General features: G+C 42.0%; 1 protein-coding gene across 6 annotated transcripts in view; it reads right to left on the reverse strand.

The window, feature by feature from the left end:
- Pip5k1a (phosphatidylinositol-4-phosphate 5-kinase type 1 alpha) overlaps window positions 1–26,943 on the reverse strand; it is a 45,939-nt gene that overhangs the window by 15,232 nt on the left and 3,764 nt on the right. Inside the window, exons 2-8 of one of the 6 annotated variants that reach the window (XM_036189705.1) lie at window positions 17,147–17,185; window positions 10,752–10,786; window positions 7,604–7,684; window positions 3,499–3,629; window positions 2,303–2,420; window positions 1,977–2,129; window positions 1,137–1,436 (exon numbers count right to left, since the gene is read on the reverse strand). In XM_036189705.1, coding sequence (XP_036045598.1) covers window positions 1,137–1,436; window positions 1,977–2,129; window positions 2,303–2,420; window positions 3,499–3,629; window positions 7,604–7,684; window positions 10,752–10,786; window positions 17,147–17,185 — 857 coding nt within the window. Of the gene's footprint in view, window positions 1–1,136; window positions 1,437–1,976; window positions 2,130–2,302; window positions 2,421–3,498; window positions 3,630–7,603; window positions 7,685–10,751; window positions 10,790–17,146; window positions 17,186–20,202; window positions 20,344–25,736; window positions 25,830–26,943 lie in introns of all 6 variants that reach the window. The other 5 variants (XM_036189704.1, XM_036189708.1, XM_036189709.1 and 2 more) reach the window with 5 other exon arrangements.

A 26,943-nucleotide genomic window follows, 5' to 3' on the forward strand; every position in this document is an offset into this window, starting at 1 on the left:
ACAGTTGTGTAGTGTTCAACAGCATTTAAATTTAAGATATAAATTTGGATTGGGCAGGCAAGACCAAAATCTAAGGAATAATGGCTGTGTAGTACAACTAAGTTAAAGTTCTCCTATGAATGCTAGACTTGCTTCACAAGGACTACAGCCCAGGAGGTGAGGGTAAACAATAAGAGCAAAGATGTAAAGGACCAGCAATGAGCGAATGTAAAAGTCATCTAAAATGCAATCGGGGGTGGAGAAGAGACTCAGTGGGAAAAGTGCTTGCTGCACAAACATATGGAGTGGAGTTTGGGTCCCCAGCACCCACATAAAAGCAGGGCATGACAGTGCACATTTGTAACCCCAGCACTATGGGGAAAGGCATATATGCTGTGGATATCGCTCTGTGTAAATAAAACTGATTGGCCAGTGGCCAGGCAGGAAGTATAGGCGGGACAAGAGAGAAGAGAATTCTGGGAAGTAGAAGACTGGAGAGAGACACCGTCAGCCGCCGCCATGAGAAGCAACATGTAAAGACACTGGTAAGCCACAAGCCATGTGGCAAAGTATAGATAAGCAGAAATGGGTTAATTTAAGATAGAAGAAGTAGATAACAAGAAGCCTGCCATGGCCATACAGTTTATAAGCAATATAAGTTTCTGTGTGCTTTCTTGGTTGGGTCTGAGCGACTATGAGACTGGCGGGTAAGAGAGATTTGTTCTGACTGTGGGTCAGGCAGGAAAACTCTAACTACACATATAGGCAGATCTCATGGGTTAGTCAGCCAGTTTAACTGAAATGGTGACCTCTAGGTTCAGTGAGAGACTTTGTCTCAGAAAATAAGGGGGAGTTCCATCAAGAAGACACCCAGTGCTGACCTCTGGCCTCTACACGTCCACACACAGGCAAGCACACACTCATACGTAAGTGACCGCACCTGTGTTCAATTGTGCTGTGTACATGGCAAAGTGCAACTGTACCCCTCACACACATATACATACTCCCCAAAATAAACAAACAAATAAATAAAAGCAGGACACAGGGAACTAATGATCTGAGTTCCATCTCCTGTAGACTAAATGCCAGAGAATCACTGAGGTTTTTCAATGAAAATGATTTCTGTGTCTACAATAGAGAAAAACATAGCAACTCACCAAACAGTCACGCTGCAGAGTCTTACACAGAGCACTGTACATGTCAGCATCTAAAAAAAGACCGTCAGGGATATCTTGTAGGAAGTCCAGGTCTTTAAAGGTGGGGAGAAGCTTCTCTCGTTCTTTCTGAGAAGCTCGCCGTTTGTAAGTTGAACCCTTCAGGTCATATTTCATATGCATTTTGACCGACCGAGGTAAGAGATTGTTCATCACCACAATCCGTATGTTCTTGCCGCCGGCTTGCACACAGTACAGTCCATAGAATTTAGGCAGCAAAGTTCGAGGGTTTTGGTTAAGATTCTAAGACATAAAAGTGAGAAGCAGTAGAGAAAGTTAGCTGATTCTCAGTGAAACTCAAAGCAAAAGTTGCTACCCACTCTTCCTCTGCTTTACAAGGGATTTAGGTAAAATGTGTTGAACTACATATTTGTTCAAAATTTATCCTGGCATCTAAGAGAGTTTAAAGAGAAAACTATTCACCCAGGCACAGTAATGGCCACTTATAATCCTGATACCACAGAGACAGGAGATTCAGGAATGGCTTTGGACTACACAGGAAGATCCAGTCTCAAAACAAACAAACACATCAGAAAGAGTGCTAGCTTAGCATTCACAAAGCCTAGGGTTCAATGCTCAGCACCACTTAAACCCAGCATGGTGGTGGCACACATATAATTCCAGTACTTGGGAGGCAGCAGGGAAGATACTGTCTCAAAAACCAAAAGCACCAAAAAAAAATCGTCTGTCTTGATTTTGACTTCTAAGTAAACTCAACCCCCAACATGAAGACACAAGGACTGGTACAGCTGAGGATAGCCTCTGCCAGCCCTCCTCACTCACCATGTAGTATCCCGGAAGCAACTTCTGCAGAAATTCTGCTTCCTTATGCTGGACTGTCTTAATGATGAACTCATCATCACTGGACACATAGAAGAGGGAACCACTAGCTCCAGAGTTGGAGAGTTCAATCAATGGCTCACTGCAAAGGGAGTACTGAAAATAAGACGTTAAGAGTCAGACATGCCAAGGCCTGCCTATCAGAGATCAAGCACAGATAAATATCCATTCTAAACAACACTAAAGCAAGACGGTGGAAGAAGGAAATTCTTTTTGGAATATTCCTCTGACCTTATAATCACAGGTTCTGCGACAAGAAACTTACTTACCAAGTAATCATCAGGTCGGATGCCAAATAGCTCTCGAAAGTAACGGAAGGCAACAGGTGCATAGGTCTTGAAACGAAAGTCATTGTAATGATGAGCTGGTGTCAGGTTGCTCCCTTCACTGTGGGGTTGAATATAAAGAAACCTGAACTTGGGGTTGAGGAGTTAGCTCAGTGGTAGAGTGCTTGCCTAGCAAGCGCAAGGCCCTGGGTTGGATCCTCAGCTCCACTAAATAAATAAGTAAATAAGTAAGTAGTAAATAAATAACAAAAGAAAGAAAGAAACCTTAACTTGCGAGACCCCATTACCCATGGAATCCACCCTGGGCCAATGCTGAAAGGGATGCCCAACAATACTTCTAAGAGACACAACAGGGATGAAGATAAGTCAATTTGTGGGACAAAGGCACAACACTGCCTCCTAGCCAAGGCATTAAGTCATTTAAAAGTTTGTTTTTGTTTTTTGTTTGTTTGTTTGAGATAGGATCTCACTATGTAGCCAGGGCTGGCCTCGAACTAACAGAGATCAACTTTTTTTCTGCCTCACAAATGCTGGGATTACAGACACCACCAAACATAGCTAATTCTGTGTGTATGAATGTTTTGCCTGAATGCATATCTATGAACCATATATATGCCTGGTAGCTTTGGAGGCCAAGAAAGTGTCAGATCCTTTGGAACTAGAGTTACAAATGGTTGTGAGCCAAAATGTGGGTACTAGGAAATGAACCTTGATCTTTTGAACAAGCAGCAGGTGCTCTAAACCACTGATCCATCTTATCCAGCTCTGAAAACTTTTTAGATTACATTTATTCTGAGTGTGAGTGTGTGTGTGTGTGTGTGCGCGCGCGCGCGCGCGCCCAAGCATACATGCCTTGGTATATGTGTTAAGTCAGAGGAAAACCTGCAGGATTCCATTATCCCCATCATGTGGATTAAACTCAGGTTGTTAGGTTTTATCTTTATCTGCTAAGCCAACTCACTAGCCTAAATAAGTTGTTTGTTTGGTTTTTATATATGACATTCCATTGGCTAGAGGCATATAGAAAAGCTTGCTCTCTAAACTGTCTAATCTCACTTACCCTATTCACAAGAAGGTTCAGGACTTAACAAGCTAAAATTAGACTAAAGCCCCAAGATTGATGTAAAGAAAGTCCGACTCTCTAGGACACTCTCTTAAAAACGAATTGACCTCTGTACCTGGGAAAGAAGATACTCTCCACCACGTAGAAGTCTTGCATGAGGACATCTCGCTCGGGCTTGGTACTCAGGCTGCCCACAGTGTGGGTAATGCCTAACTGGATGGCACCTTTCAAGGCTGATGAAGTTGTCTAAAAAACAGTAAAGAAATGACAGAAACGTTCTGGTATCAAGTCTAAACAAAGTCTGGGGATGGTGGCACATGCCTATAATCCCAGAACACAGAAATAGGAGGACTGCCTTAAGTTCAAGGCCAAGCAAAGACCCTGTCTGTATTTCAACTCTGAAACCCCTAAAAGAGAACAAACAAACCAAATTCTGACCATACCAATAATAACCAAGGAGAAATTTGGGCATGGAGACACACACCTGGAATACCATCACTTAAATGGTTAAGACAAGAAATTTACAAATTTAGGTCAGCTTGGTCTACACTTGGACTTAAGAAATCAAACCAATCAATCAAATGCTCTAAACCCATGATGGAAATGTAAGAAGAAACTTGTAAGCAAATGCCTTTCCAATAGTTTAGACAGAATTTAAGCTATCCCAGTCCTTTACATTGCAATTAAACCTAGAAATGATTAAGAAAACAGTGCAGCCGGGTGGTGGTGGCGCACGCCTTTAATCCCAGCACTCGGGAGGCAGAGGCAGGTGGATCTCTGTTAGTTCGAGGGCAGCCTGGTCTACAGAGCGAGATCCAGGAAAGGCACCAAAACTACACAGAGAAACCCTATCTCAAAAAAAAAAAAAGAAAACAGTGAAGATTCAGAATAGCAAGGGAGGACAATCTGTGCTGGCTTCAGTTGAAGAAGAACTCCATATACAACTACTACTTGCCCTGGGGGTAGCTGAGCCCCTCCAAATATTTGATTCATCTGATAAAGAATATAATGAACATTAACATCTGATTTGACTGTATAGCTTTGGTCCTCTAAAAGAAGAACAAGTATTCCAAGAACACTAAAGTAGTAAAACAAACAAACAGAAACCTTCTTAATTAAAAAAGAAAACATGACCAGGATAAGTGGTGCATTACAGCACTTCAGAGGCAGAAGCAGGTGGATCTCTGTGCATTTGGAGGCCAGGCTGCAGAGTTCCAGGCCAGCCAAACTAGAGATACTGTCTCAAATATATATATACACACATACATACATACATACACACACACATACACACACACATACACACACACATACACACACACATACACACACACACACACACACACACACACACACACACACACACACACACACACACACGGCTGGAGAGAGATGGCTCACACGGCTGGAGAGAGATGGCTCAGAGGTTAAGAGCACTGGCTGTTCTTCCAGAGGTCCTGAGTTCAATTCCCAGCAACCACATGGTGGCTCACACCATCTGTAATGAGATCTGGCGCCCTCTTCTGGCATACAGGCATATTGTATACATAATAAATTTTAAAAAAAGAAAAAGAAAAACCACCACACATGAAAAATTCAACTTGTATATGGGTATTGTGCCTGCATGTATGTATGTCTAAGTACCACATGGGTGCAGCATCCTGGACAGAAGAAGGAATCAGATCCCGAGGGACTGAAGACACATAGTTGTGTTTGTGGAAGAAAAGACACTGGAAGACTGGTTTCTAGTCATTTTGCAAATCACCACTGTTAAAATATACAAATTTGCTTGGTTATACTGAGCAACTTGAGACTGAGCAACTTAAAAAGAATCAGAAAATGTAAGAAGAAAAAAAAAAAAAGAGGTAGGTGTGTGTGTGTGTGTGTGTGTGCGCGTGCGCGAGCGCATGCCTCAACAATAGCTCAACAGTTAAGAGCACTGGCTCTTCTAGAGGGCACAACCACCCACATGGTGACTCACAATTATCTGTAACTCCAGTTTGAGGGGATCCAACACCTTCTCTGGCCTCTTTGTGCACCAGGCGTGTAGGTGGTGCTCAGACATACATGAAGGCAAAACACCCATAAAACAAAAAATACTAAATTTAGTTAGGTGGTGGTAGTGTACTCCTTAAACCCCAGCACTCATGAGGTAGAATCTCTTGAGTTCCAGGACAGCCTGGCCTATACAGAGAAACCCTGTCTCAAAAAAGAAAGAAAAGGGATGGAAAAAATTATCAAAATAATTCTGAGAAATGTGAAAACAGTAAAATTTCAGAGGGAAAATGCATTAGAGGTGATAATTGGGTCTGGAGGGGTTGCTGTTCTTCCAGAGGATCTGAGTTCAGGCCTTGAAACCAAAATGGGATCACAGCAGCCTGTAACTCTCTCTAGCTCCAAGGGATCCAACAGTATATAGCAAGTTCAAGGTCAGCCTGGACTATGAGACCTTGTCTTTAAAAAAAAAAAAAAAAGGAAAGAAAAAGAAAAAAAGCCTATGCCTTTAATCCCAGCACTCAGGAGGCAGAGGCCAGCCTGGTCTACAGAATGAGTTCCAAGACAGGCTCCAAAACTACAGAGAAAAACCCTGTCTCAAAAAACCAAAACAAGCCGGGAGGTGGTGGCACACGCATTTAATCCCAGCACTTGGGAGGCAGAGCCAGGCAGATCTCTGTAAGATCGAGGCCAGCCTGGGCTACCAAGTGAGATCTAGGAAAGGCGCAAAGCTACACAGAGAAACCCCGTCTCAAAAAAAAAAAAAAAACCAAAAACAAAAAAAAAAACCAAAAACAAAAAAAAAAACCAAAAACAAAAAACAAAAAACAAAAAACAAAAAAAAACCCAAAAAACAAAAAACAAAACAAGGACGAGGAGGAGGAGAGAAGAGGAGAGGGAGGAGGAGGAGAAGAAGAAAGAGAGAGAGAAAGGAAGGAAGGAAGGAAGGAAGGGAAAAGAAAGAAGGAAGAAAAAAGGCAGAGGAAGAGGAAGAAGGAGAAGAAAAACAGAAACAGGGATCCAGGTAGGTGTGGTGCATGCTTGTAAATCTCAAGAGAACTCAGGGGCTGGAGAGATGGCTCAGAGGTTAAGAGCACTCACTGCTCTTCCAGAGGTCCTGAGTTCAATTCCCAGCAACCACATGGTGGCTCACAACCATCTGTAATGATATCTAGTGCCCTCTTCTGGTGTGCAGTCATACATGCTGTATACATAATAAATAAATAAATCTTTAAGAAATAAAAAAAAAAAGAGAGAACTCGGGAGATGGAAGAAAGGAGGGTCAGTGATTCAAAAGCATCATCTGTTACAGTGAGTCTGAGATCAGCCTGGGGTATGGAAAAGACCCATTCTCAAAAAGGAAGAAAACAAAAACAAAAACTCAGGTTTCCTGTGGCAAGGGAAAAAGTGGCCTTTTAGGACTCAGCAATAAATTTCCATCTAATAATGAAATCCAATTTCTTCCACTCAATGAAAGTATCAATCATGGCTGGGCATGGTAGTGCACAACTTTAATTCCAGCACTTGGGAGGCAAAGACAGGTGGATCTCTGTGAGTTTGAGCTGTCCTGGCTTACATAGTGAGTTTGAGGACAGCCAGAGCTATATAGAGAGACCCCATTTAAAAAAAATTTTTTTAAAAAGATAGTATCAACCAACACTAGATTTTTCATTAGTAAGTCTCCTTTAATCACATATATAAAAAGAAAATAATTCATTCTTGTGAATTAATTTCAAAACACAAGTTACATTATGTTCATTGTCTATCAACAAATGGCCTGGGTGTGGTGGTGTACACCTTTAATTCCAGCACTCAGGAGGCAAAGACAAGCGGATCTCTATGGGTCTGAGACAGCATGGTCTACACAGTGAATTCCAGGACCGCCAAGACTAAATAGAGAGATCTTGTCTCAAGTGAAACAAAACCAGAAACCAACAAACAAAACAAGAAAAACCAAATGGAATAGTTTGTGGAGAGCAGTATCAAAAGAGTACTGGCCAGACATGGTGGCTCATACCTATAATCTAAGCACTTGGGAGGCTGAGGAAGAAGAAAGACTACAGGAAGTTCAAAGCCAGCCTCAACTACATAGTAAATTCCAGGTCACCCTGTTTTAGAATGAGACACAATCTCAAGAAAAGCAAACAAACAACAAAAGAAAACAACAGTATTGCCCTTGGTGTGTTACCAAAGTAAGATTTTCCAGCCAGTCCATCCAGACTTACCTTTTTATATGTAGTCTCTCCAGAGGAATCAACACCTCGGTGGCCTATTTTCTTGACAGGCATGACAGAGGCATATGGTACCTAAAGAAAAATAAACAAAGAATTAAGATTAATATATGGCCAGGTGATGGTACATACTTATAACCCCAACATTTGGGAGGATGAGTTACAGGATTGTTAGTTGCAGAAATACAAAAGGAATAAAACCATCAGAGCAAACTCTAACTAGCTATTCCCAAGAGTCAATATGCCAGTGCAACCAACACCAAGTGCCTCTCCATGTCATTAATATCCACCAAGTTAGAATCCAGAGGACTAGACCAGTGAAAACAGTACTCCACAATCCCAGGACCTAGTAGTTAAGGCCCTTAATAAAAGGGCATGCTAGTGATCACCTATAAGCCCTGTCACTACTTGGAAGGGGGAGGGGGAATGACCAGCAGTTCAAGTCCAATATTGGTTACACATTAGCTATATCAGGTCAAAAATAATATCAGCTGGGCAGTGGTGGTGCACGCCTGTAATCCCAGCACTCGGGAGGCAGATAGTCACCAGGACAGTCACCAAAGCTACACAGAGAAACACTGTCTTGGAAAACAACAACAACAAAAGCCAGGAAGTGGTGGTGCACATCTTTAATGCCAACACTCTAAAGGTAGAGAGGCAAGCAGATCTCTGAGTTTGAGGCCAAGCTGGTCTACATAGTGAGTTCCAAAACAGCCAGAGCTACACAGAGAAATGTCTCAAAAAAACAAAACAAAAACTGGGCAATGGTGGTGCACACCTTTAATATCAGCACTTTCGGAGGCAGAGGCAGGCGGATCTCTGTGAGTTCCAGGCCAGCCTGGGCTACAGAGTGAGTTCCAGGAAAGGCTCCAAAACTACTCAAAGAAACCCTGTCTTGAAAAAACAAAAACAAAATCAAAAGCTAGACATGGCAGCACATGACTAATCCTATAAGCACTCAAAGGCAGAGGCAGGTGGATTACTGAGACTTCAAGGTCATCCTGATTTATATAGTAAGTTCCAGTACAGCCAAAGCTACAGAGGAAAAACCTTGTCTCAAAAACAAAAAACAAACAAAACGAAAACAGAAATTAAAACAAACAAACAAACAAACAAACAACAACAACTCACAAATCCCCTACAACAAACACAGGCCTGTAGACAGGTCTGGTGGTCCATATAATCTTAGTGCTCCAGAGGCTGAGGAAGGAAGGTAAATCTAAGGACAGCTGGGCTATACAGTAATGCCCTGTCCCAAGAACTGTGTGACTTCTAGAGGACCAAAAAGATGCAAAAATAGCACTGTCTACCACTGAGCTACATCCTCAGCCTAGAGTGCTCACCTAATGCACAAGGCCCTGGATTTGGTTTCCAGCAACATAACACCCACCCACCATCCAATACACAGAGAGAATCCTGCCTTTTCCACAGCATTCAAGGAAGCAAGACTGATTATCAGTGAGGCAGATCAAGAGCAATGTGGTGAGTGGCTGGGCAGAGAAAAAGTGGCATGTGAAAAAGCAGCAAAAACAGGACTAAAAAAAATAAGACCACAGAATAGTGAAAACTCTTGTAGCACAAATTGTTAGAAGGTCTTATTAATAAAAACAAACCTGGTGCCAGTTATTGGGGTGAATGCTGGAAGACCAGAGAGGCAGAACAAGCCACAGCCACCTCACCTTGCCAATTCCTCAGCTGATCCTGTTTCCTCAGACTGGAAGCCTCTGTGTCCTCATACGAATAGACCTCAGCTGAACTGCTGCTCAAAAGCCTAAACGCTTTACCAGCCTCTAGTTCCTCGTCCTCATGCCTTATATACCTTTCTGCTTTCTGCTATCATTTCCTGGGATTAAAGGCATGACTCACCATGCCTGGCTATTTCCAGTGTGTCTTTGAACTCACAGAGATCCGGATGGATCTCTCTCTGCCTTTGGAAAGCTAGGATTAAAGGTGTGCCACCATTTTCTGGCCTCTCTAGCTAGTGGCTGTTCTGTTCTTTGACCCCAGCTAAGTTTATTAGTGTTCACAATATATTGGGGAACACAATATCACCACAAACTCTGCCATTAAAAACCAGGAGGGGGGCGGTAGTGGCACACGCCTTTAATCCCAGCACTCAGGAAGCAGAGGCAGGTAGACCTCTGTAAGTTCAAGGCCAGCCTGGGCTACAGAGTGAGTTCCAGGACAGCCAGGGCTACACAGTTAAGAGGTCACACACACTGAGTCTTCAACAGACTCAGAAAGGGAAAAGGACTTGGAAGAAACTGAGAAATGTAAAGAAACACATTCAGTACTGGAGTCAGAAAAGTTGGAAGACTCAAACTTTTCTGTACAGTGTGATTTTTGCACTAAATCCTATAGTCTAGTCCACAATTACTTGTACATTATTTTAGACTACTGCTATGTTATGTGATTATGACTCTTTTTATGCAGTTGCATGTGGGTTTTTTGGATAAATTAACATGTCAGAGGGTTGGGGATTTAGCTCAGCGGTAGAGCGCTTGCCTAGCAAGTGCAAGGCCCTGGGTTCGATCCTCAGCTCAAAAAAAAAAAATTAACATGTCAAATAAATGTTTTCTCTCTCTCTCTCTCTCTCTCTCTCTCTCACAACACACACACACACACACACACACACAGATCTTGTCTAACTCTCCAAGACATAAGCAAAGAGAAAATGATAGCCATGCCTAACCCAAGGCCTGCATACACTCAAAATAACTTTGAATATGACCCAATACAACACCATAAACTTACTTAAAATACCTTGAGATATTGTGTCATTTTCTTTTTCTTTTTTTAAGATTTATTTATATTCTGTATGTGAGTGCTCTATCTGTATGTATGCCTTTATACCTGAAGAGGATATCAGGTCCCATTATAGATGGTTGTGAGCCACCATGAGGTTGCTGGGAATTGAACTCAGGACCTCTGAAGGAACAGCCAGTGCTCTTAGCCACTGAGCAATCTCTCCAGTCCTTTTTCTTTTCTTTTTTTTTTTTGGTAACTCAATTACATGGCTCTCAAGTATGAACTCTGTACATGACAGCAGTGTGTTGTGATGTCAGAAGTTTGGACATACCTGGATAGAGTCTCCTATTCCAGAATTATACTTTTAGCAACAATGAATCAATATAAAACTCACCTCAGATCCCGTGGCTCTCCTGATTCCAGATGCTGCTGCTTAAAAAAGAAAAAAGAAAATCTTAAGTATATAGAAACACAGTCACAAAACCTCTACCAAACTCACTATGAGGATCAAGGTTTAAGTCAAACTAAACATGGTAATGAACTACTTAGTGCCTCTCACACTAATACCAAATCCTTTTGGATAACACTTTTTTAAAAAGCTCATTTAAAATAAAACTTACTGACTTATTTATTGTGTGTATATGTGTATGCACCTTGATCATTTATATAGCTATCTTAGGACAACTCTGAAAAACTATTTGTTTATTCATTTCTTTGTTCATTCACTCACTCACTCTATGCTGCTTATTTCCTGGTTCCTGGCTCAATGACCTTCCCTGATTCTATCTCCACCCCCTCCTTGCTAGAATTACAATAGTGAGGCAACACATCCAGATATAAACTTGACTGCTTTGGCTTATACATGGTTAGTGATTTTACCAGCTGAGCCAAGAGCACTTTTTAAATGCTTTTTCATACTTACAAGAGCCTTATGCATATTCCTTTTTTTTTTTTTTTTTTTTTTTTGCTTTTTGAGACAGGGTTTCTCTGTGTAGAAACTCACTCTGTAGACCAGGCTGGCCTTGAACTCAAGAGATCTGCCTACCTCTGCCTCTGAGTGTTGAGATTAAAGGCACAACACCAGGCTGCATACTCCATTCTTATTCTACCCCCTTTCTAACTCATACGGTCAAATTCTCTTTTCATAATTTATCATTATGTGTCTGTTATGTGTGTCACGTGAGTCACAGCATGCGTGTGGCAGTCAAAGGGCAACTTTGTGGAATGAGTTCTCTCCCACCTTTATGTGGGTGCTGTGGATCAAACTCAGGTTATCAAGCCTTATCCACTGACCCACTTCACCAGCCCAGTGTTACTGTTTTCAATGGGAAGCATAATTGTTCTTGTTTTTCTTTCTTTTTTGGTTGTGGGGGTGGGGAGTAAAGGGGAGAGTTAGAGACAGGGCTTGTGCATAGACCTGGCTGTCCTGGAACTCACTATGTAGACCATGGTGGCCTCCAACTCAGATATCCAAGAGTTTCTGCCTCCCAAGTGCTGAAATTAAAGGTGGGTACCACCAAGACTAGTAACTGTTCTTTTTGTTTGTTTGTTTTTGTTTTTTGAGACAGGGTTTCTCTGTATAGCTTTTCGCCTTTCCTGGATCTCGCTCTGTAGACCAGGCAGGCCTCGAACTCACAAAGATTGGCCTGCCTCTGCCCACGCCCCCCCAAGGGCTGGGATTAAAGGCATGCACCACCACCAGCTGGCTGCAACTGTTCTTAATACATTTAACCATCAAAGAAAATGTCAGTGACACATGGCAGAAAGTGTAAGGGCCTACGAGACAGACAGATACCCAAGGAGCTCGGTCTAGTAGTATATGCCTATAGTTCCAGCACTTCAGAGGATGCAGGATTATCAAAGCAGGAAGCTTGCTAGTTCATCAAGGCGAGAGTATGCTACACAGTAAACTTCAAACCCAAACAAAACAATAAAAAGCTTTACCTCCACAGATGAGACCAGAACATCAGGCTAGGATAGAATACTTGCCTAGAACATATAGATCTGAATCTATTTCCAAGTTTTGGGGTGGAGGTGGGACATGCCTGGAAGACCTAGCTAGCATACTCGCCTTAATTCCAGCATTTGGAAAATGGAAGCAAGGTCATACTATTTACACAGTGAATTCAAGGAAAGCCTGGACCATGTGATACTGTCTGATACAAACAATAGACTATTGTTGATCAGAAAGTTTTCCTAGCATTTGTTTAAAATATCTTGGGCCCTTTCCCCTTCCGCCATGTGTCACTGACATTTTCTTTGATGGTTAAATGTATTAAGATCAGTTGTAGCTGGGCAGTGGTGGCGCACGCCTTTAATTCCAGCACTGGGGAGGCAGAGGCAGGTGGATCTCTAAGAGTTCAAGGCCAACCTGGTCTACAAAGTGAGTTCCAGGACAGCCAGGGCTACACCGAGAAACCCTGACTTGGAAAAACAAATGAACAAAAAAGACAAGATTTCACATAGCCCAGACTAGCCTCTAACTCCTGATCAACATACAGCAAAGCTGGTCTTAAACACCTGATCATCTTGCTTCCACTTCCTGAAACTGGGACTACAAGTACATACCATCACCCTACCTATTAGTATAAAATTTTATTTTATTTTATTTTTTTGTTTTTTCGAGACAGGGTTTTTCTTGTAACAGTCCTGGCTATCCTAGAACTCCCTCTGTAGACCAGGATGGCTTCTAACTCACAGAGATCCACCTGCCTCTGTCTCCCAAGTGCTGGGATTAAAGGCGAGCACCACCGCCCAGCTAGTATAAAACTTTTAAAAGCTTACAAATACATCTCAGCCGGGCAGTGGTGGCTCACGTCTTTAATCCCAGCACTCAGGAGGCAGAGCCAGGCAGATCTCTGTGAGTTCGAGGCCAGCCTGGTCTATGAAGCGAGTTCCAGGAAAGGCACAAAGCTACACAGAGAAACCCTGTCTCCAAAAACAAAAACAAAAACAAAAAAACTTACTACAAGGAGTATGGGCTATTTAAATTAAAATTTAAGACACGTTTACCTTACTTGTTTAGATGCTGACTAGAAAAACAACTGAACCAGCAAGAGGGGTCAGTGGGTGAAGGTGCCTGCTACCTAAGTCTGATCCCAGGACACATGGTGGAAGCAGAGAACAGACACCTGGCCTCCGTAAGTATGCCATAGCACACAACATCCTCCCCCCATACAAATAAACAATTTTAAGATGTAGACAGAAGCCTTAAGAGAGAAAATTTAAATAATAATTCTTTTCCCCCCTAAGACAAGGTTTCTATGTGTAGCCTTGGCTGTCCTGGAACTCCATCTGTAGACCAGGCTGGCCTCAAGATCTGCCTGCCTCTGTCTCCCAAGTGCTGGGATTAAAGGTGAGCGCCGACGCCGACGCCACCACCACCACCTGGCAAATAATTTTTATTAAGTGTTTATTTACTTGTTTGTTTGTTCTTTTGCAGCACCAGGGAACAAATCCAAGGCTTCAGGGCTAGTAAGACCACTGAGAGGAAAGGACAATTGACAAAGCCTAATGACCTGGATTCTATCTCTGAAACCCCATAATGGCAAGAAGGGACCGACTCTCACAAGTTGCCCTTTGACGGCCCATACATATGCTGTGGCACGCACACCCTCGCATACATGCAGACACAATAAATAAATGTTCTACCACCGAATTGCATTTCTAGCCACAATTATTCTTAAGTTTGTAGATATAACATTAATACTGTGATTGTGGTAACATTCTACCCCCGCAAAATAGACCACTTATCTATAGAAGTATCCCCCCCTTTTTTTGAGGCAGTGTCTTCTGCAGTAATAGACTAGCCTCCAATTTGGTATGTAGGTGATGATGACCTTGAGCTCCTGATCCTCTTGTATTCACCTCCCACATGATGGAACTGCAGGCTTGCACCACCATGCCCAGATCTGCAGAAATATTGTTCTGAAGAGTCTGTCAGTGAAATTGTAAGATAACTGAATTTTTGAAGACATTCCAAGATACGGAGGAGGGAGATTTAGGGAGAGAGCAAGGGAAAAAAGCAGCGAGTGGGGAGGATGTGAAAGCGGAGGTAAAAAGAGAAGGCAGGAAAAGGGGAGGGAGGGAGGGAAGGAAGCTGTGATACCACATATTTCTGTTTCCACCATCCTGAGCGGCAGAGGCAGAAGGATCTAATCTGTGCTACCTTGCTACACGAGTTTGAAGTGAGCTAGAGGTCTCACTTCAAACATCACAAAAAACTTTGCTTCACAAACAACAAAGCTGGGCCTAGCCAGACTCAGTGGCCCATGCCTTTATTCTACCACTCGGGAGGGAGAGGCAGGGGGGTTTCTGTGAGTTCGAGGCCAGCCTGGTCTACAGAGCAAGCTCTAAGACAGCCAGTGCTACACAGAGAAACCCTGTCTCAAAAACAAACAAACAAAATAATAATAGCATTTTTATTTTGAGATGGGGTCTTGCTATACTGCCTAAATGATCCTCTTACATTAGCCTCCTAAGTTGCTTCCAGCATACACACCTGGCTCAGAAAGCCCAGCAAGTACAGGTATTCTTTATGGTTTTGGTTTTTTTGAGACAGGGTCTCTACCCAGGCTAGCCTAGTACGAGATATATAGCCCAGGCTGCCCTCACAAATTTAAAGCAATCCTCCTACACTAGCTAGGATTACAGGAATAGACTAACAAACACATTTCAGAAAGTACCTTTTTGTCTTTGCTTAAGATGTCAGCTGAGCCAGCATGGTGGCACAAGCCAGCACTTGGGAGGCAGAGGCAGTCAGATCTGAGTACATGAGACCAGCCTGAGTTACATGAGACCTTTCTCAAAAACAAAACAAAACAAAAGCAAAGCTGGCAAGATGGTACTTGTGGGTACTTGTTATGCAAATCTACTAATTTCAGTTCATCTTCTGAACCCAGGTCAAGATGAGAGGAGAGAACTGAGTCCACAGGTGTCCTCTGCCCTCAACATATACATGTCCCCACACAAATCTCTCTCACTCATACACACTCAATAAATTTTAATAAATTTAAAACAAAACAGCATGGCTTCTCACTGCTATGTTTATATTAGACCAAAAGAAGACTTCCAATAGATAAACTCAAGAGTTTCTTTTAGATCTTGTACTTGTCTACAAGATTAGTTACTAATTCTTGACAAAAAACATTTGTTAACAGGGCTAGAGGGATGGGTTATCAATTAAGCACTAACTGCTTTTCCAGAGGAGCTGATTCAATTCCCAGCACCCACATGACAGCTCACAACCATCTGTAACCATAGCCCCAAGGGATTACATACCATCTTTTGGCCTCTACAGGCATCAGACAGAGGGGGTACACAGAAAAACATGCAAGAAAACACCCATACACATAAAATAATAAAATCAAAATAAATAAAACATTTTTAAAATTGCACGTTAACTTTTAAAAGTTTCTGAAAGAATGACTAATAATTCATATATTATTCTGCTTGCAAGAGCTCAGAATTTCTATGCTTTTGAAGGAGATCAGAAAGATTAAGTTCTGTTCTATGCTATTTTCTCCTTCTTGAAGGACTTCTGGCTCAGCAGAATACATTCAGAAAGAAATAGCTAGTTGACAGCCAAGTTAGTTCACACAGGTTAGCAAGGGGAGAACAGGGAATCCAGTAGAGTGCTGCTCCTCTTCCATGTTCAAAGCACTGGGTTTATCCACAGCACCAGAGAAACAGACTAGCTGGGGCAATAACAACACAGTGGGTAGGAATATGGGCTCCAGGAAAAAAAAAAAGAAGAAAAGCAAGAGAGAGAAAAGAACATGGGCTTTACAATTTAGGCACTTAGATTTGCTAGGTCTCAACACAAGGTTCAACATGTACTGAGTGGACCAATTGGGCAGTTTGGCTAAACTTCTCTAGGCCTTGGGATACTTCCTCATAAAATGTAGAAATAAGGCCTGAAGATAATAGAAACTTTTTTTCCCCCGAGACAAGGTTTCTCTGTGTAACAGTCCTATAACTTGCTTTGTAGACCAGGCTGGCCTCAAACTCACAGAGATCCACCTGTCTCTGCCTCCCAAAACAGCCCAGAAATAAACTATTTTTGATAGAGTATATTCAAATCTATAAAGTCTTGGATCAATCTCCTGCAATCCCATCCCACTCCCTGAAAGAAAGAAAGAAAGAAAGAAAGAAAGAAAGAAAGAAAGAAAGAAAGAAGGGAGGGAGGGAGGGAGGGAGGGAGGGAGGGAGGGAGGGAGGGAAAGAAAGAAAAAGAAGTCATAGGAACAGAAGGAATAACATCATGTACCTCCACAGAGTTGTTAAGAGAATCAAGTCACATAAGGACTTGCAGTAATTGTTCTAGAAATGCTATCAAGTATCACTGTGAATGATTTTTTCCCAAGACAAGATCTTACTCTGTAGCCCAGCTCCACCCATAATTCACGTATGTAGCTCAGGTTGGTCTTAAACTTACTGCAGTTCTGTCTCCCCTTTCTGAGCACTGGGATTAAAGACATAGACACCATGCTCAGGAATAAGCATACATACATTTAAACCCCCATCTACAGGATGGGAAAACTTAAGAGGAATAAGTATAACATAAATGGAAAAGAAAAAAAGAGCTGAACTAACAAAAAAAGAAAAACCAAAAAGGGAAAAGCTGGGGCTAATTTACTGTAACAAAACTGAGAAGGGGCACACGTTCTTGTGAGGATAGCATTGACCTGGGAGAGGAACATCACGACTCTAACAGTTATGGGGAAGAGCTGGCTGCTAGTTACTGCAAGGAGCTCATGCTTTTTTAGCACAGACACACATCGGATCTACCTCTCTTACGGTGGACCCCACAGCACAGAAAGTTGAAACCTAATAAGGGAAAACAGAAAGTTATCACTTACTTTTGGGGTACTATTTGTTATGGTAGACTAAATATATTCACATTATTCAATAAAAATCTATACTCACACCATGGTGCTCAGTTTCCAGCACCACACTGTGAACTGACTGCTTTAGTTATTCTAGGCAAACTGTTCCTATCCAACAGATGTAGTTCTGGCACAAAATTTTAGTACTTGCCAGGCAGTGGAGGCGCACACCTTTGATTCCAGCACTCAGGAAGCAGAGTTAGGTGGATCTCTGAGTTCAAGGACAGCCTGGTCTACAAAGTGAGTTCCAGGACAGCCAGAGCTACACAGAGAAAACCTGTTTCAAAAAAGGCAAATAGGGGTTGGGGATTTAGCTCAGTAGTAGAGAGCTTTCCTAGCAAGTGCAAGGCCCTGGGTTCAATCCTCAGCTCCACAAAAAAAAAAAAAAAAAAAAAAAAAAAAGCAAATAGTAGTCACAAAACTTTTACTCCAAATCATTTATCTTTCCAGTGAATTCCAACTGGACAAATTTTTCAGATCTAAATCTATTCCATACACAGGCTTCTTCTATATAGGGCACATATATAAGAATATTCACTGTAGTAATGTATGTAATAAGTATAAATGTACAAGAACTGTATTGGAAAGAATATAAGTAAACAAGGATAAATAAATCACAGGGTAGTTTAAAGTGGAATACTATATAACCATTATCTTATATAAAATAATCATTATTTTTGTTTGTTTGTTTGTTTTTGGAGACAGAGTTTCTCTGTGTAGCTTTGGAGCCTATCCTGGAACTCGCTCTGTAGCCCAGGCTGGCCTCGAACTCACTGAGATCTGCCTGGCTCTGCCTCCCGAGTGCTGGGATGAAAGGCGTGCACCACCACTGCCCAGCAAAAATAATCATTATTTTTAAATGCATGTTTATAGATAGCTTAGAGGCATGTCATAATAAAATAAAATTTCAGTCAGCCTGGCCTTGAACTCATAACATTCTGCCCTACCTTTCCAAACTCTGGGATTACAGGTGTGAAACACTGCATCCAGCTCCACAGTAAATTATTGAAAAGAAAAAAAAAAGTTGTTTTAAAAGAAAGTTTAAGGGCTGAAGAGATGAAGCCTTTTCCCAGCACCCACAGATCACAAGTATTTATAACTCTGTTAACTCCAGTCCCAGGAAGACTGATGGCCTCACTTGGCTTCTGTAGGCATTGTACACATGTGGTACACAGACATACACGCAGGCAAAACACCCAAATAAAGAAGAATAAAATGGGGAAAAAAAGAATACGATATATAGCCGGATGGTGGTGGCGCACGCCTTTAATCCCAGCACTCAGAAGGCAGAGGCAGATCTCTGTGAGTTTGAGGCCTGCCTGGGCTGCCAAGTGAGTTCCAGGAAAGGCACAAAGCTACACAGAGAAACCCTGTCTCAAAAAAACCAAAAAGAATACGATATACTTGAAAACAATTATACATGCACATATTCATATATAAAAGATCCTCAAATAAGAAACTGTATATATGCTGGTATCAGCTTGATTTGATTAGTTTCTATTTTTCTTGAACCATAGTTATCTTTTATTTATTTATTCATTTGTCTATTTACTTGTTTATTTATTTATTTTTTGGGGTTTTTTTTTTTTTGAGACAGGGTTTTTCTGTTTAACAGCCTTGTATAAACCTCTTATTTATTTATTTATTCATTCATTGGTTTTTGAGACAGGGTTTCTCTGTGTAACAAATAGCCTTGGCTGCCCTGAAACTCAGAGATCTGCCTGCCTCTTCTCCCAAGTGGTGGGATTAAAGGTGTGCACCACCACTACCCACAGCTTAAGACTGATTCATTTTATTTTATATGTATGGGTATTTTGCCTTCATCCACCATGTGCATGCCCATATGCCCATGGAGGCCAGAAGAGGGTGTTGCACTCTACCACTGAGCTAAATCCCCTAGAACCAGAGTTACAGACAGTTGTGAGCTGACATGTGGGAGCTGGGAATTGAGCCAGGTGGATGCTGGGAATTAAACCTGGGTTCTCTGGAAAAGCAGTCAGTGCCCTTAACCACTGAGCTACCTCTCCAACCCAAGAAGTATGTTAATCTATATATTACAAACTAAAGAGACACACAGAGAAAGCTTTAGTGTCATTCCTGTTTTAAAATCTTTAGCTCCCAATATTCTAGTGCTCAACAGCTACCCAACAAACCATTACCACTACCACCACCCCCAACTAAAGTTCATAACAAAATCACTGTCCTATGCTACAAAAATAAGTTAGAAGGAAAAAAAAAATCGAAAAGAACCGCCTAGAGGGCCATTTAGTAAAGGTGCTTGCCATGGTACCTGACAACCTGAGTTCTATCCCTGAGACCCACATGGGAAGAAAGAACAGAACTGATTCCTACACGTCATTCTTTGACATCCTCCCACACAAATCTATGCACACACATACATATATACACATAGAGGAAAGTATAAGAAATTAGTAATAAACAGAGGAGGCTGGCTGGCAAAGTGTGGTGTCACGATCCAATAATCCTAAAACATAAAATAGAAGCAGAGCCGGGCGGTGGTGGCGCATGCCTTTAATCCCAGCACTCAGGAGGCAGAGCCAGACTTGTATGTGTATGATTGTTTTGTCTATCTGTATGTCTGTGCACCATGTGCATGTCTGGTATCTGTGGAGGCCAGAAGAGGGTTTCGGGTTCCCTGGAACTGGAGTTACAGGCAGCTGTGACCTGCCATATGGGTGCTGGGAACTGAACTTAGGTTCTCTGGAAGAGCAGCCAGCAGTTTTGACCGCTCAGTTACCTCTCCTGCCCCTTTTAAAAACAAACAACAAAATAGAGGGTCTTATTTTATTGCCTAGATGGCCTGGAACTCACTATGTGGCCTAATCTGGTTTTGAATTCACAGCAGTCCTCATACCACAGTCTCCCAAATTGCTAAGACAGCAGGTATGCACCACCACACCTAGCTATTTAAAAAAAAACTTCTGAGTAACTCTGTACCAGTTTAGGGAAGCATTCCAGTTTAGTCCTTTGCAGCACCCTAGCTTGTGTTTGTGGAGGACACTGGAAGGACTGGTTTCTAGCCACTGTGCAAAACACCAATCTTGGTCTCTACAAATTTGTTCAGTAATACCAGACAACCTGAAACAGAATTTCAAATAAAGAAGAATTAGAAGACTTAAAATAATAATAATGATAAAATAAGGGGGTGGTAGTGATAGAGTGACAATGGATGGCTCAGTAGTTAAAGAGAACTGGCTGCTCTTCCAGAGGACCCAGCCACACATACTGTAGTTCATAATTGTCTATAACTCCAGTCCCAGGAGATCCAACATTCTCTCTGGTCTCTGTGGACACCTTTCATATGTGGTACATGAAAGCAAAACACCCTTAATACTAAAAATAATACTAATTTTTAAAAAATGTCAAGAAAGAGGAGAGAAAAATTATCAGCATGATTCTGAGAAGTGTGAAAACAGTGCATTTCAGAGGAAAAATGTACTAGAGGTGATAACTGAGTCTGGAGTGCTCAAGGGTTAAGAGCACTCAAGGGTTAAGAACACTTTCTATACTTCCAGAGGACCTGAGTTCAGTTCCTAGCACCCACAACAGGGGGCAGCCTGCAACTCTAGCACCAAGGGATCCAAATGTCTTTTTCTGGCTCCTTGAACACTAGCACACAGATGGCATTCACTCACATATAATACACACAGATACACGTCATTTTAATAAAAGTGAAATCTCTAAAAATAAAGAGGTGATAATTTAAACAAAGATAGCTTCATACAGCAAGTAACTCTGAAGTGAGTTGGGCTCCCCTTAGCATGTGGAACAAAACAGAATTGGCCTCAATAGCAAAGCCTCTCCCAGCACTTTCAGAGGAGAAGCATTTCCTTTGGAGATGAGATGACATCATCCAGCAGTCGAGAAACTAAAAGACACTGTGTGACTGACTTCAGTGTTTGAAGTACACATATAATTTGCAGATGCTTGAGGCTAGCCGGACATGCATTCCTCAGACTAGTTTTGCCTGAACAGGTCATAGACAAAGTATTTCAGAGACTCAATCCACCGCTTACCAATAACATAACTTAAATGTTTCACAAAGTAAAAATGCTAACTCTTAGGAACTAGTTAGATAAAATCAAGAGCCAAGGATTAAAAAACAAACAAAACTCCAGCAAAATAAACAACAAAAAACTTTCTACAACAACAAAACAAACAAGCAAACAAAAAACAAAGCGAATTTGTTTGCTGAACTATCCAGAATACCTCTTTGCTCCCCTAATTTAGAATACTGAAAATCATTCTACCTATACCCCTTCAGGCGGGAGGCACAGTATGTTTTCCAAATAAAAATATTCAGAAATATCAGCATGCTTCAGAGAAGTACTGCGGATCACACAGTTAGTTCTAAGACAAAAAAAAGATACTGCCTAGGCCTGGTGGCACATGCCAGTAATCTGAGTACTCAGAAAATTTAGACAAGAGGATCTCAAGATTAAGACCAGCAGAGGCCACATAGGAAGACTGTGCTTCAAGAGGTTAAACAGTAACTCAAACTTACAATTGGCCAGGGATGGTGGGGCACACCCTGAGTCTCAGCCCTTGGGAGGCAGAGACAGGTGATCTGAGTGTCGGGTCTACAAAGCGAGTTCCAGGACAGCCAGGGCTACACAGAGAAACTGTCTTGAAACACCACCACTACACTACCCACCACCCTCCACTCCCTGAAAAAAACAAACAAAAACACCTGAACAGCGCACTTTTAATTTTCGAACCCAGGAAGTAGCCAGAGGACCAGGAGTTCAAGATCTGCCTTAACACAAAGTAAATTTGGGGCCAGCTTGGGCAGATTAGACTCTGTATCAAAAGTAAGTGGGGAGGGCAGGGACTGACCACTACTACCTCCATAACACTAACTGAATCAAAGCAATTAAAACGAAGCCACATTGCAAAGAAAAGCTCAATTTTGTTTCTCATCAGGTTATCAATTTTCCTTTCTCAGGGAAAGTCAGAAAAGTCAAGGAAGGGCCTCAAAATAAAAGCTCAAAAGTAGTTTGAGACAGGTGGCAGAGGCGGAGGCGGCACACGCCTTTAATCCCAGCACTCAGGAGGCAGAGGCAGGTGGATCTCTGTGAGTTGGAGGCCAGCCTGGTCTACAGAGCAAATTCCCAGATAGTCAAACTCTGTTTCAACACACACACACACACACACACACACACACACACACACACACACACACGGGTGCACAAAAATAGTTTGAACTGGGACAGCAAGATGGTGCATTAGGTAAAGGCACTTACCAGCCACGGTGGAAGGAGAGGACCAACTCCTCTGCCTCTCACAGCTGTTTTCTGACCATACATGCACACCCTGACAAGCCCCATCACCAAATAAATGTTTAAAAAAAACCCCATGTTTTAGTTTAATCTACCAGTCCTGTCACCTAATAGCCAACATAATACCAGAAATACCAAGGAATGAGCCGTAAGTTTACTAAGATCCTTTTTAATAGCATTCTGAGCACCCTTGTCTCTAGTAAAACTCTCTAAACCTCAGCTGCCTAATTTAGGAAATGAGGAAGTGAAATTAAAATAACTATTTCCTTCTAATGAACTTTTACTTCCAGTACCACGAGAACAAATTTCACCATATCACTTAACACCAATATTTTGCTCAAAATTATGAAGAAAAAAAAAGATCTGCCTTTTCTTTCTTTCTTTCTTTCTTTTTTTTTCTTTCTTTTTTTTTTTTTTTTTTTTGGTTTTTCGAGACAGGGTTTCTCTGTGGCTTTGGAGCCTGTCCTGGACTAGCTCTGTAGACCAGGCTGGTCTCGAACTCACAGAGATCCACCTGCCTCTGCCTCTGCCTCCCGAGTGCTGGGATTACAGGCATGCACCACCACCGCCCGGCTGTCTTTTCCTTCTTTTTTCCCAAGACAGAGTCTCACTATGTAGCTCTGGCTGTCCTGGAACTCACTCTGTAGACCAGGCTAGTCTTGAATTCACAGATTCACCACTGCTGGCTGCCAAGTCTTTTCTTAAAAGACCTGAGACTTTTGAATTAGCCAGCCATAGTCAAAAGGCATTTAAGATTTTTGACAGGCTGGGATGTGGTGGTGCATGCTTTTAATCCCAGCACTTGGGAAGCAGAGACAAGCGGATCTCTGTGAGTTCCAGGTCAGCCTGGTCTACAGAGTGAGTTCCAGGACAGCCAGAACTGCTTCACAGAGAAACCCTGTCTCAAAAAAATTAAAAAGGATTTTTGACAGACTGCCATCTCCCAATTCTATGTCCAAATTTGGGTTTATCTTCTTGGGGTGGGGGAGAGTCTCTTTTGCTCTATAGCCCTAGCTGACATGGAACTATGTAAACCAGACAGGCCTCAAACTTGTGGCAATCCTCCTGCTTCTGCCCGAGCCCTGGGAATCCTGCAACTCAGGGTTATGTCATGACACTCTACTCTGGTTCTAACCATCTGGAGTTTTGCAGGATTATACACATATTCCAGGGTTAACAATAGCACTCTGTGGTAGAGCTTGACTAGCATATGCTTGCATTCAATCCCGGTACTGGGGGGAGGAGGTTTATGTGAACAAAATGCATGCATAGTTCAGCAGAAAAAGTTAGTTTTTATGATTTCAAAACAAGCATTAATTGCCCCAACAGCACTTCCCTCAACCAGCAAAATAAAAAATATAGGCTACTGCTAATGGAGTTTCCTCCATGAAGCCTGCCTGAGACAGAATTTTTTTTTTTAATTTAACTCTGCCTTTTCTTTTCTTTCTTTTTTCTGATGCTGGCCCAAAGCTGAGTTATGTTTTCTCTGAAACACTGGACTTTCTCAGTTTTTCTGACCTCCATGTCTAAGTTCAAAGGTATGAATTTGGGGGTGCAACAGATACTGACTGTTGTTCCAGGAATGGGAACTCAGTTTCCAGCACTGCATTGACTATTCATAACCACCTGTAACTTCTGCTCCAAGATCTTATGCTATCTTCTGACCTCTGCAGGCACCTGCACACATGTGGCATACACTGACACAGACACAGACACAGACACAGACACACACACACACACAAAAATTTGACTTTTTGGGGGCCTGGCGGTGGTGGCTCAAACCTTTAATCCCAGCACTCAAGAGGCAGAACCAGGTGGATCTCTGTGAATTCGAGGCCAGCCTGGTCTACAAAGTGAGTTCCAGGAAAGGCGCAAAGCTACACAGAGAAACTGTCTCGAAAAACAAAACCAAAAAACCAAAAAAGTCTAGTTAATCATATATAGCCTATATTTTAAGAAAGACCTCTTCCCCTTCCCTCATAACTCTCCTTGGTTACTTAATCTATCCTAATAAAATCTGGAACAGAATGTTGGGCTTAGTTTGGAATATAGAAAGAGAGATTCCCTCCACCTGGGTGACTACAGAGAAAACAGTGTACTTCACCAGTGTGTTTTTATCTTTGGTCAAAAAAAAAAAAAAAAGCAACTTGTAATTTTAATCTTCTTGCGGGGGGGGGGGTGTGTGGGGGTATGTGGGGGAAGGTTTTAAAGACAGGTCTCATGTTACCCAGGCTGGCCTTGAACTCCCGATCCTCCTGCTTTCTGTTGGGGGTAGAGGTGCAGGTCTTTAATCTCAGCACTCAGGAGGCAGAAGAGATGGATCTCTGGGAGTACAAGGCCAGCCTAATCTGCAGAATGAGTTTCAGGACAGTCAGTGCTACAGTGACGGGAAAAGGGGGAAGGGAGAGGGGAGGATAAGGTTGAACTTAAAAGAATAAAATAACACTAGGCAGTGTCATCCACCTGTACTCTCAGCTTAGGAGGCTGAAGCTGGAAGATTATAAATTAAGAGAACGGGTTGGGGATTTAGCTCAGTGGTAAAACACCTGCCTAGCAAGTGCAAGGCCCTGGGTTTGATCCTCAGCTCAATAAATAAACAAATAAACAAACAAGTAAATAAATAAAGAGACCAACCTGGGTGACACAGGAAGACGCTATCTCAGAAAAGGGAAAAGAAGAGGAAGGAAGAGGAGGAGGAGGAAGAGGAGGAGGAGGAGGAGGAGGAGGAGGAGGAGGAGGAGGGGGGAGCGGAGGAGGAGAAAAAAAAAATCTTGGCTCAAAAAAAGCCAGCAAGCAAAACCAAAAACCAAACCAAAACCCTTCTCCCCTTTATCCAGCTCTGATTCTTGTTATCTCTGTTCATACCACAGGCCATAGTTTCCATTATATGATCAAAGAAAAAACAAGCTAATAAAATATTTTATAGGTTTTAGGTAGCATATATTTCAGCAAAGGTATTAATCAGAAGAGTTAGTATCAACCAGGAGTCCACAGACAGCAACAAGTAAAACATACCATTTTGACACTCAAAGCTAACTTTAAAGTATACATATCAACTAATCTCAGATACTAGACACCTATAAAACAAACTGTAATTATACCTGACATGAGCTTAAACAGCCGTGGCAAAAATATATTTAAACAAAAAACAATGATACTCTGAAAAGCCAAGTGTGGTTGAATTGAATGTACCTGTATATCAGCTAGTAACTACAGCAGTCTTAGGCAGAAGGATTGATTGAAGTCCCTGGAGTCCAGAGCTGGAGTCCAGTAAGACCTGATGTTCTGTGTTGTGATTTAAAAGGTAGTAGGGAGATTAGGCCAGCAGGATGGCTCAGTGGGTAAGAGCATTTGTCACCAAGTACACAGGAAGTCTGAGGACCCACATGACTGAAGGAAAAAAACCAATACCTGTTAAGTTGTTCTCTAGCTTCCACTTATGAACACATACATGCGTACATACATTCACTCTCAAAATAAAAAATATTAAAAATTTAAAAGCAGAAGAAAGTAGGCCTAATGAAACACATGTGGTAGCTCAAGCTGATTAGAACAAAAAACAAAGCAAAAAGCAAACAAGAAATCTGAAGAACCGCAGGTGTGGGACTATAACCCTACTGACAAACCAGAGCTACACAGCAAACCTTGCCTCGAAAAACATCTAGCTGGGGCTGGAGAGATGGTTCAGTGGTTAAGAGCACTGACTACTCTTCCAGAGGACCCGGGTTCAATTCTCAGTACCCACATGATGGCTCACAACTGTCTGTGGCTCCAGTTCTAGGGACCTGACACCCTCACACAAGACATACATGCAGGAAAAACACCAATGGAAAATTAAAAGAAAAGAAAGAAAGGAAACAACAACTAGCTTGCCAAGTGCAGTGATACACAACTTTAATCCCAGCACTTGGAAGGCAGAGGCAGGCAGAGGCAGGCAGATTTCCGAGTTCAAGGCCAGACTGGTGTACAAACCAAACCAAACCAAACCAAAAAAGCTAACTAGGTAGGGTGAGTATAGGAGCTGTGGGATTATTCACAAATCATTTATGGCTCTGATAAAACCCAACAGATGAGCAAGGGGTGACTATTTCAAAACTGTTCTAAAGGAACTAGAGCTGAAGATCATCTAAGGTTTCAAATGCCTTTCCTTTGGGGAGGCAAATGTGATTTTAATCAGAGTTTTATTTCAGTGGAGCAATGTACATCTTGGCATTTAACTGCCCTCGTAACTTCTACCCTGATTTCAAATCAAGACTCCAAATAGCTAGGTATGATGTCGTACACCTTTAGTCCTCTGAGTTCCAGAACAGCATGGTCTACACAGAGAGTTCTCTAGACCAAGACAACACCATCAGACCCTATCTCAAAATAACAACAAACGCACACTCCAAACAGAAAC

Source organism: Onychomys torridus, chromosome 6, assembly GCF_903995425.1.
Source record: "Onychomys torridus chromosome 6, mOncTor1.1, whole genome shotgun sequence".
In the NCBI taxonomy this organism is placed as follows: domain Eukaryota; kingdom Metazoa; phylum Chordata; class Mammalia; order Rodentia; family Cricetidae; genus Onychomys; species Onychomys torridus.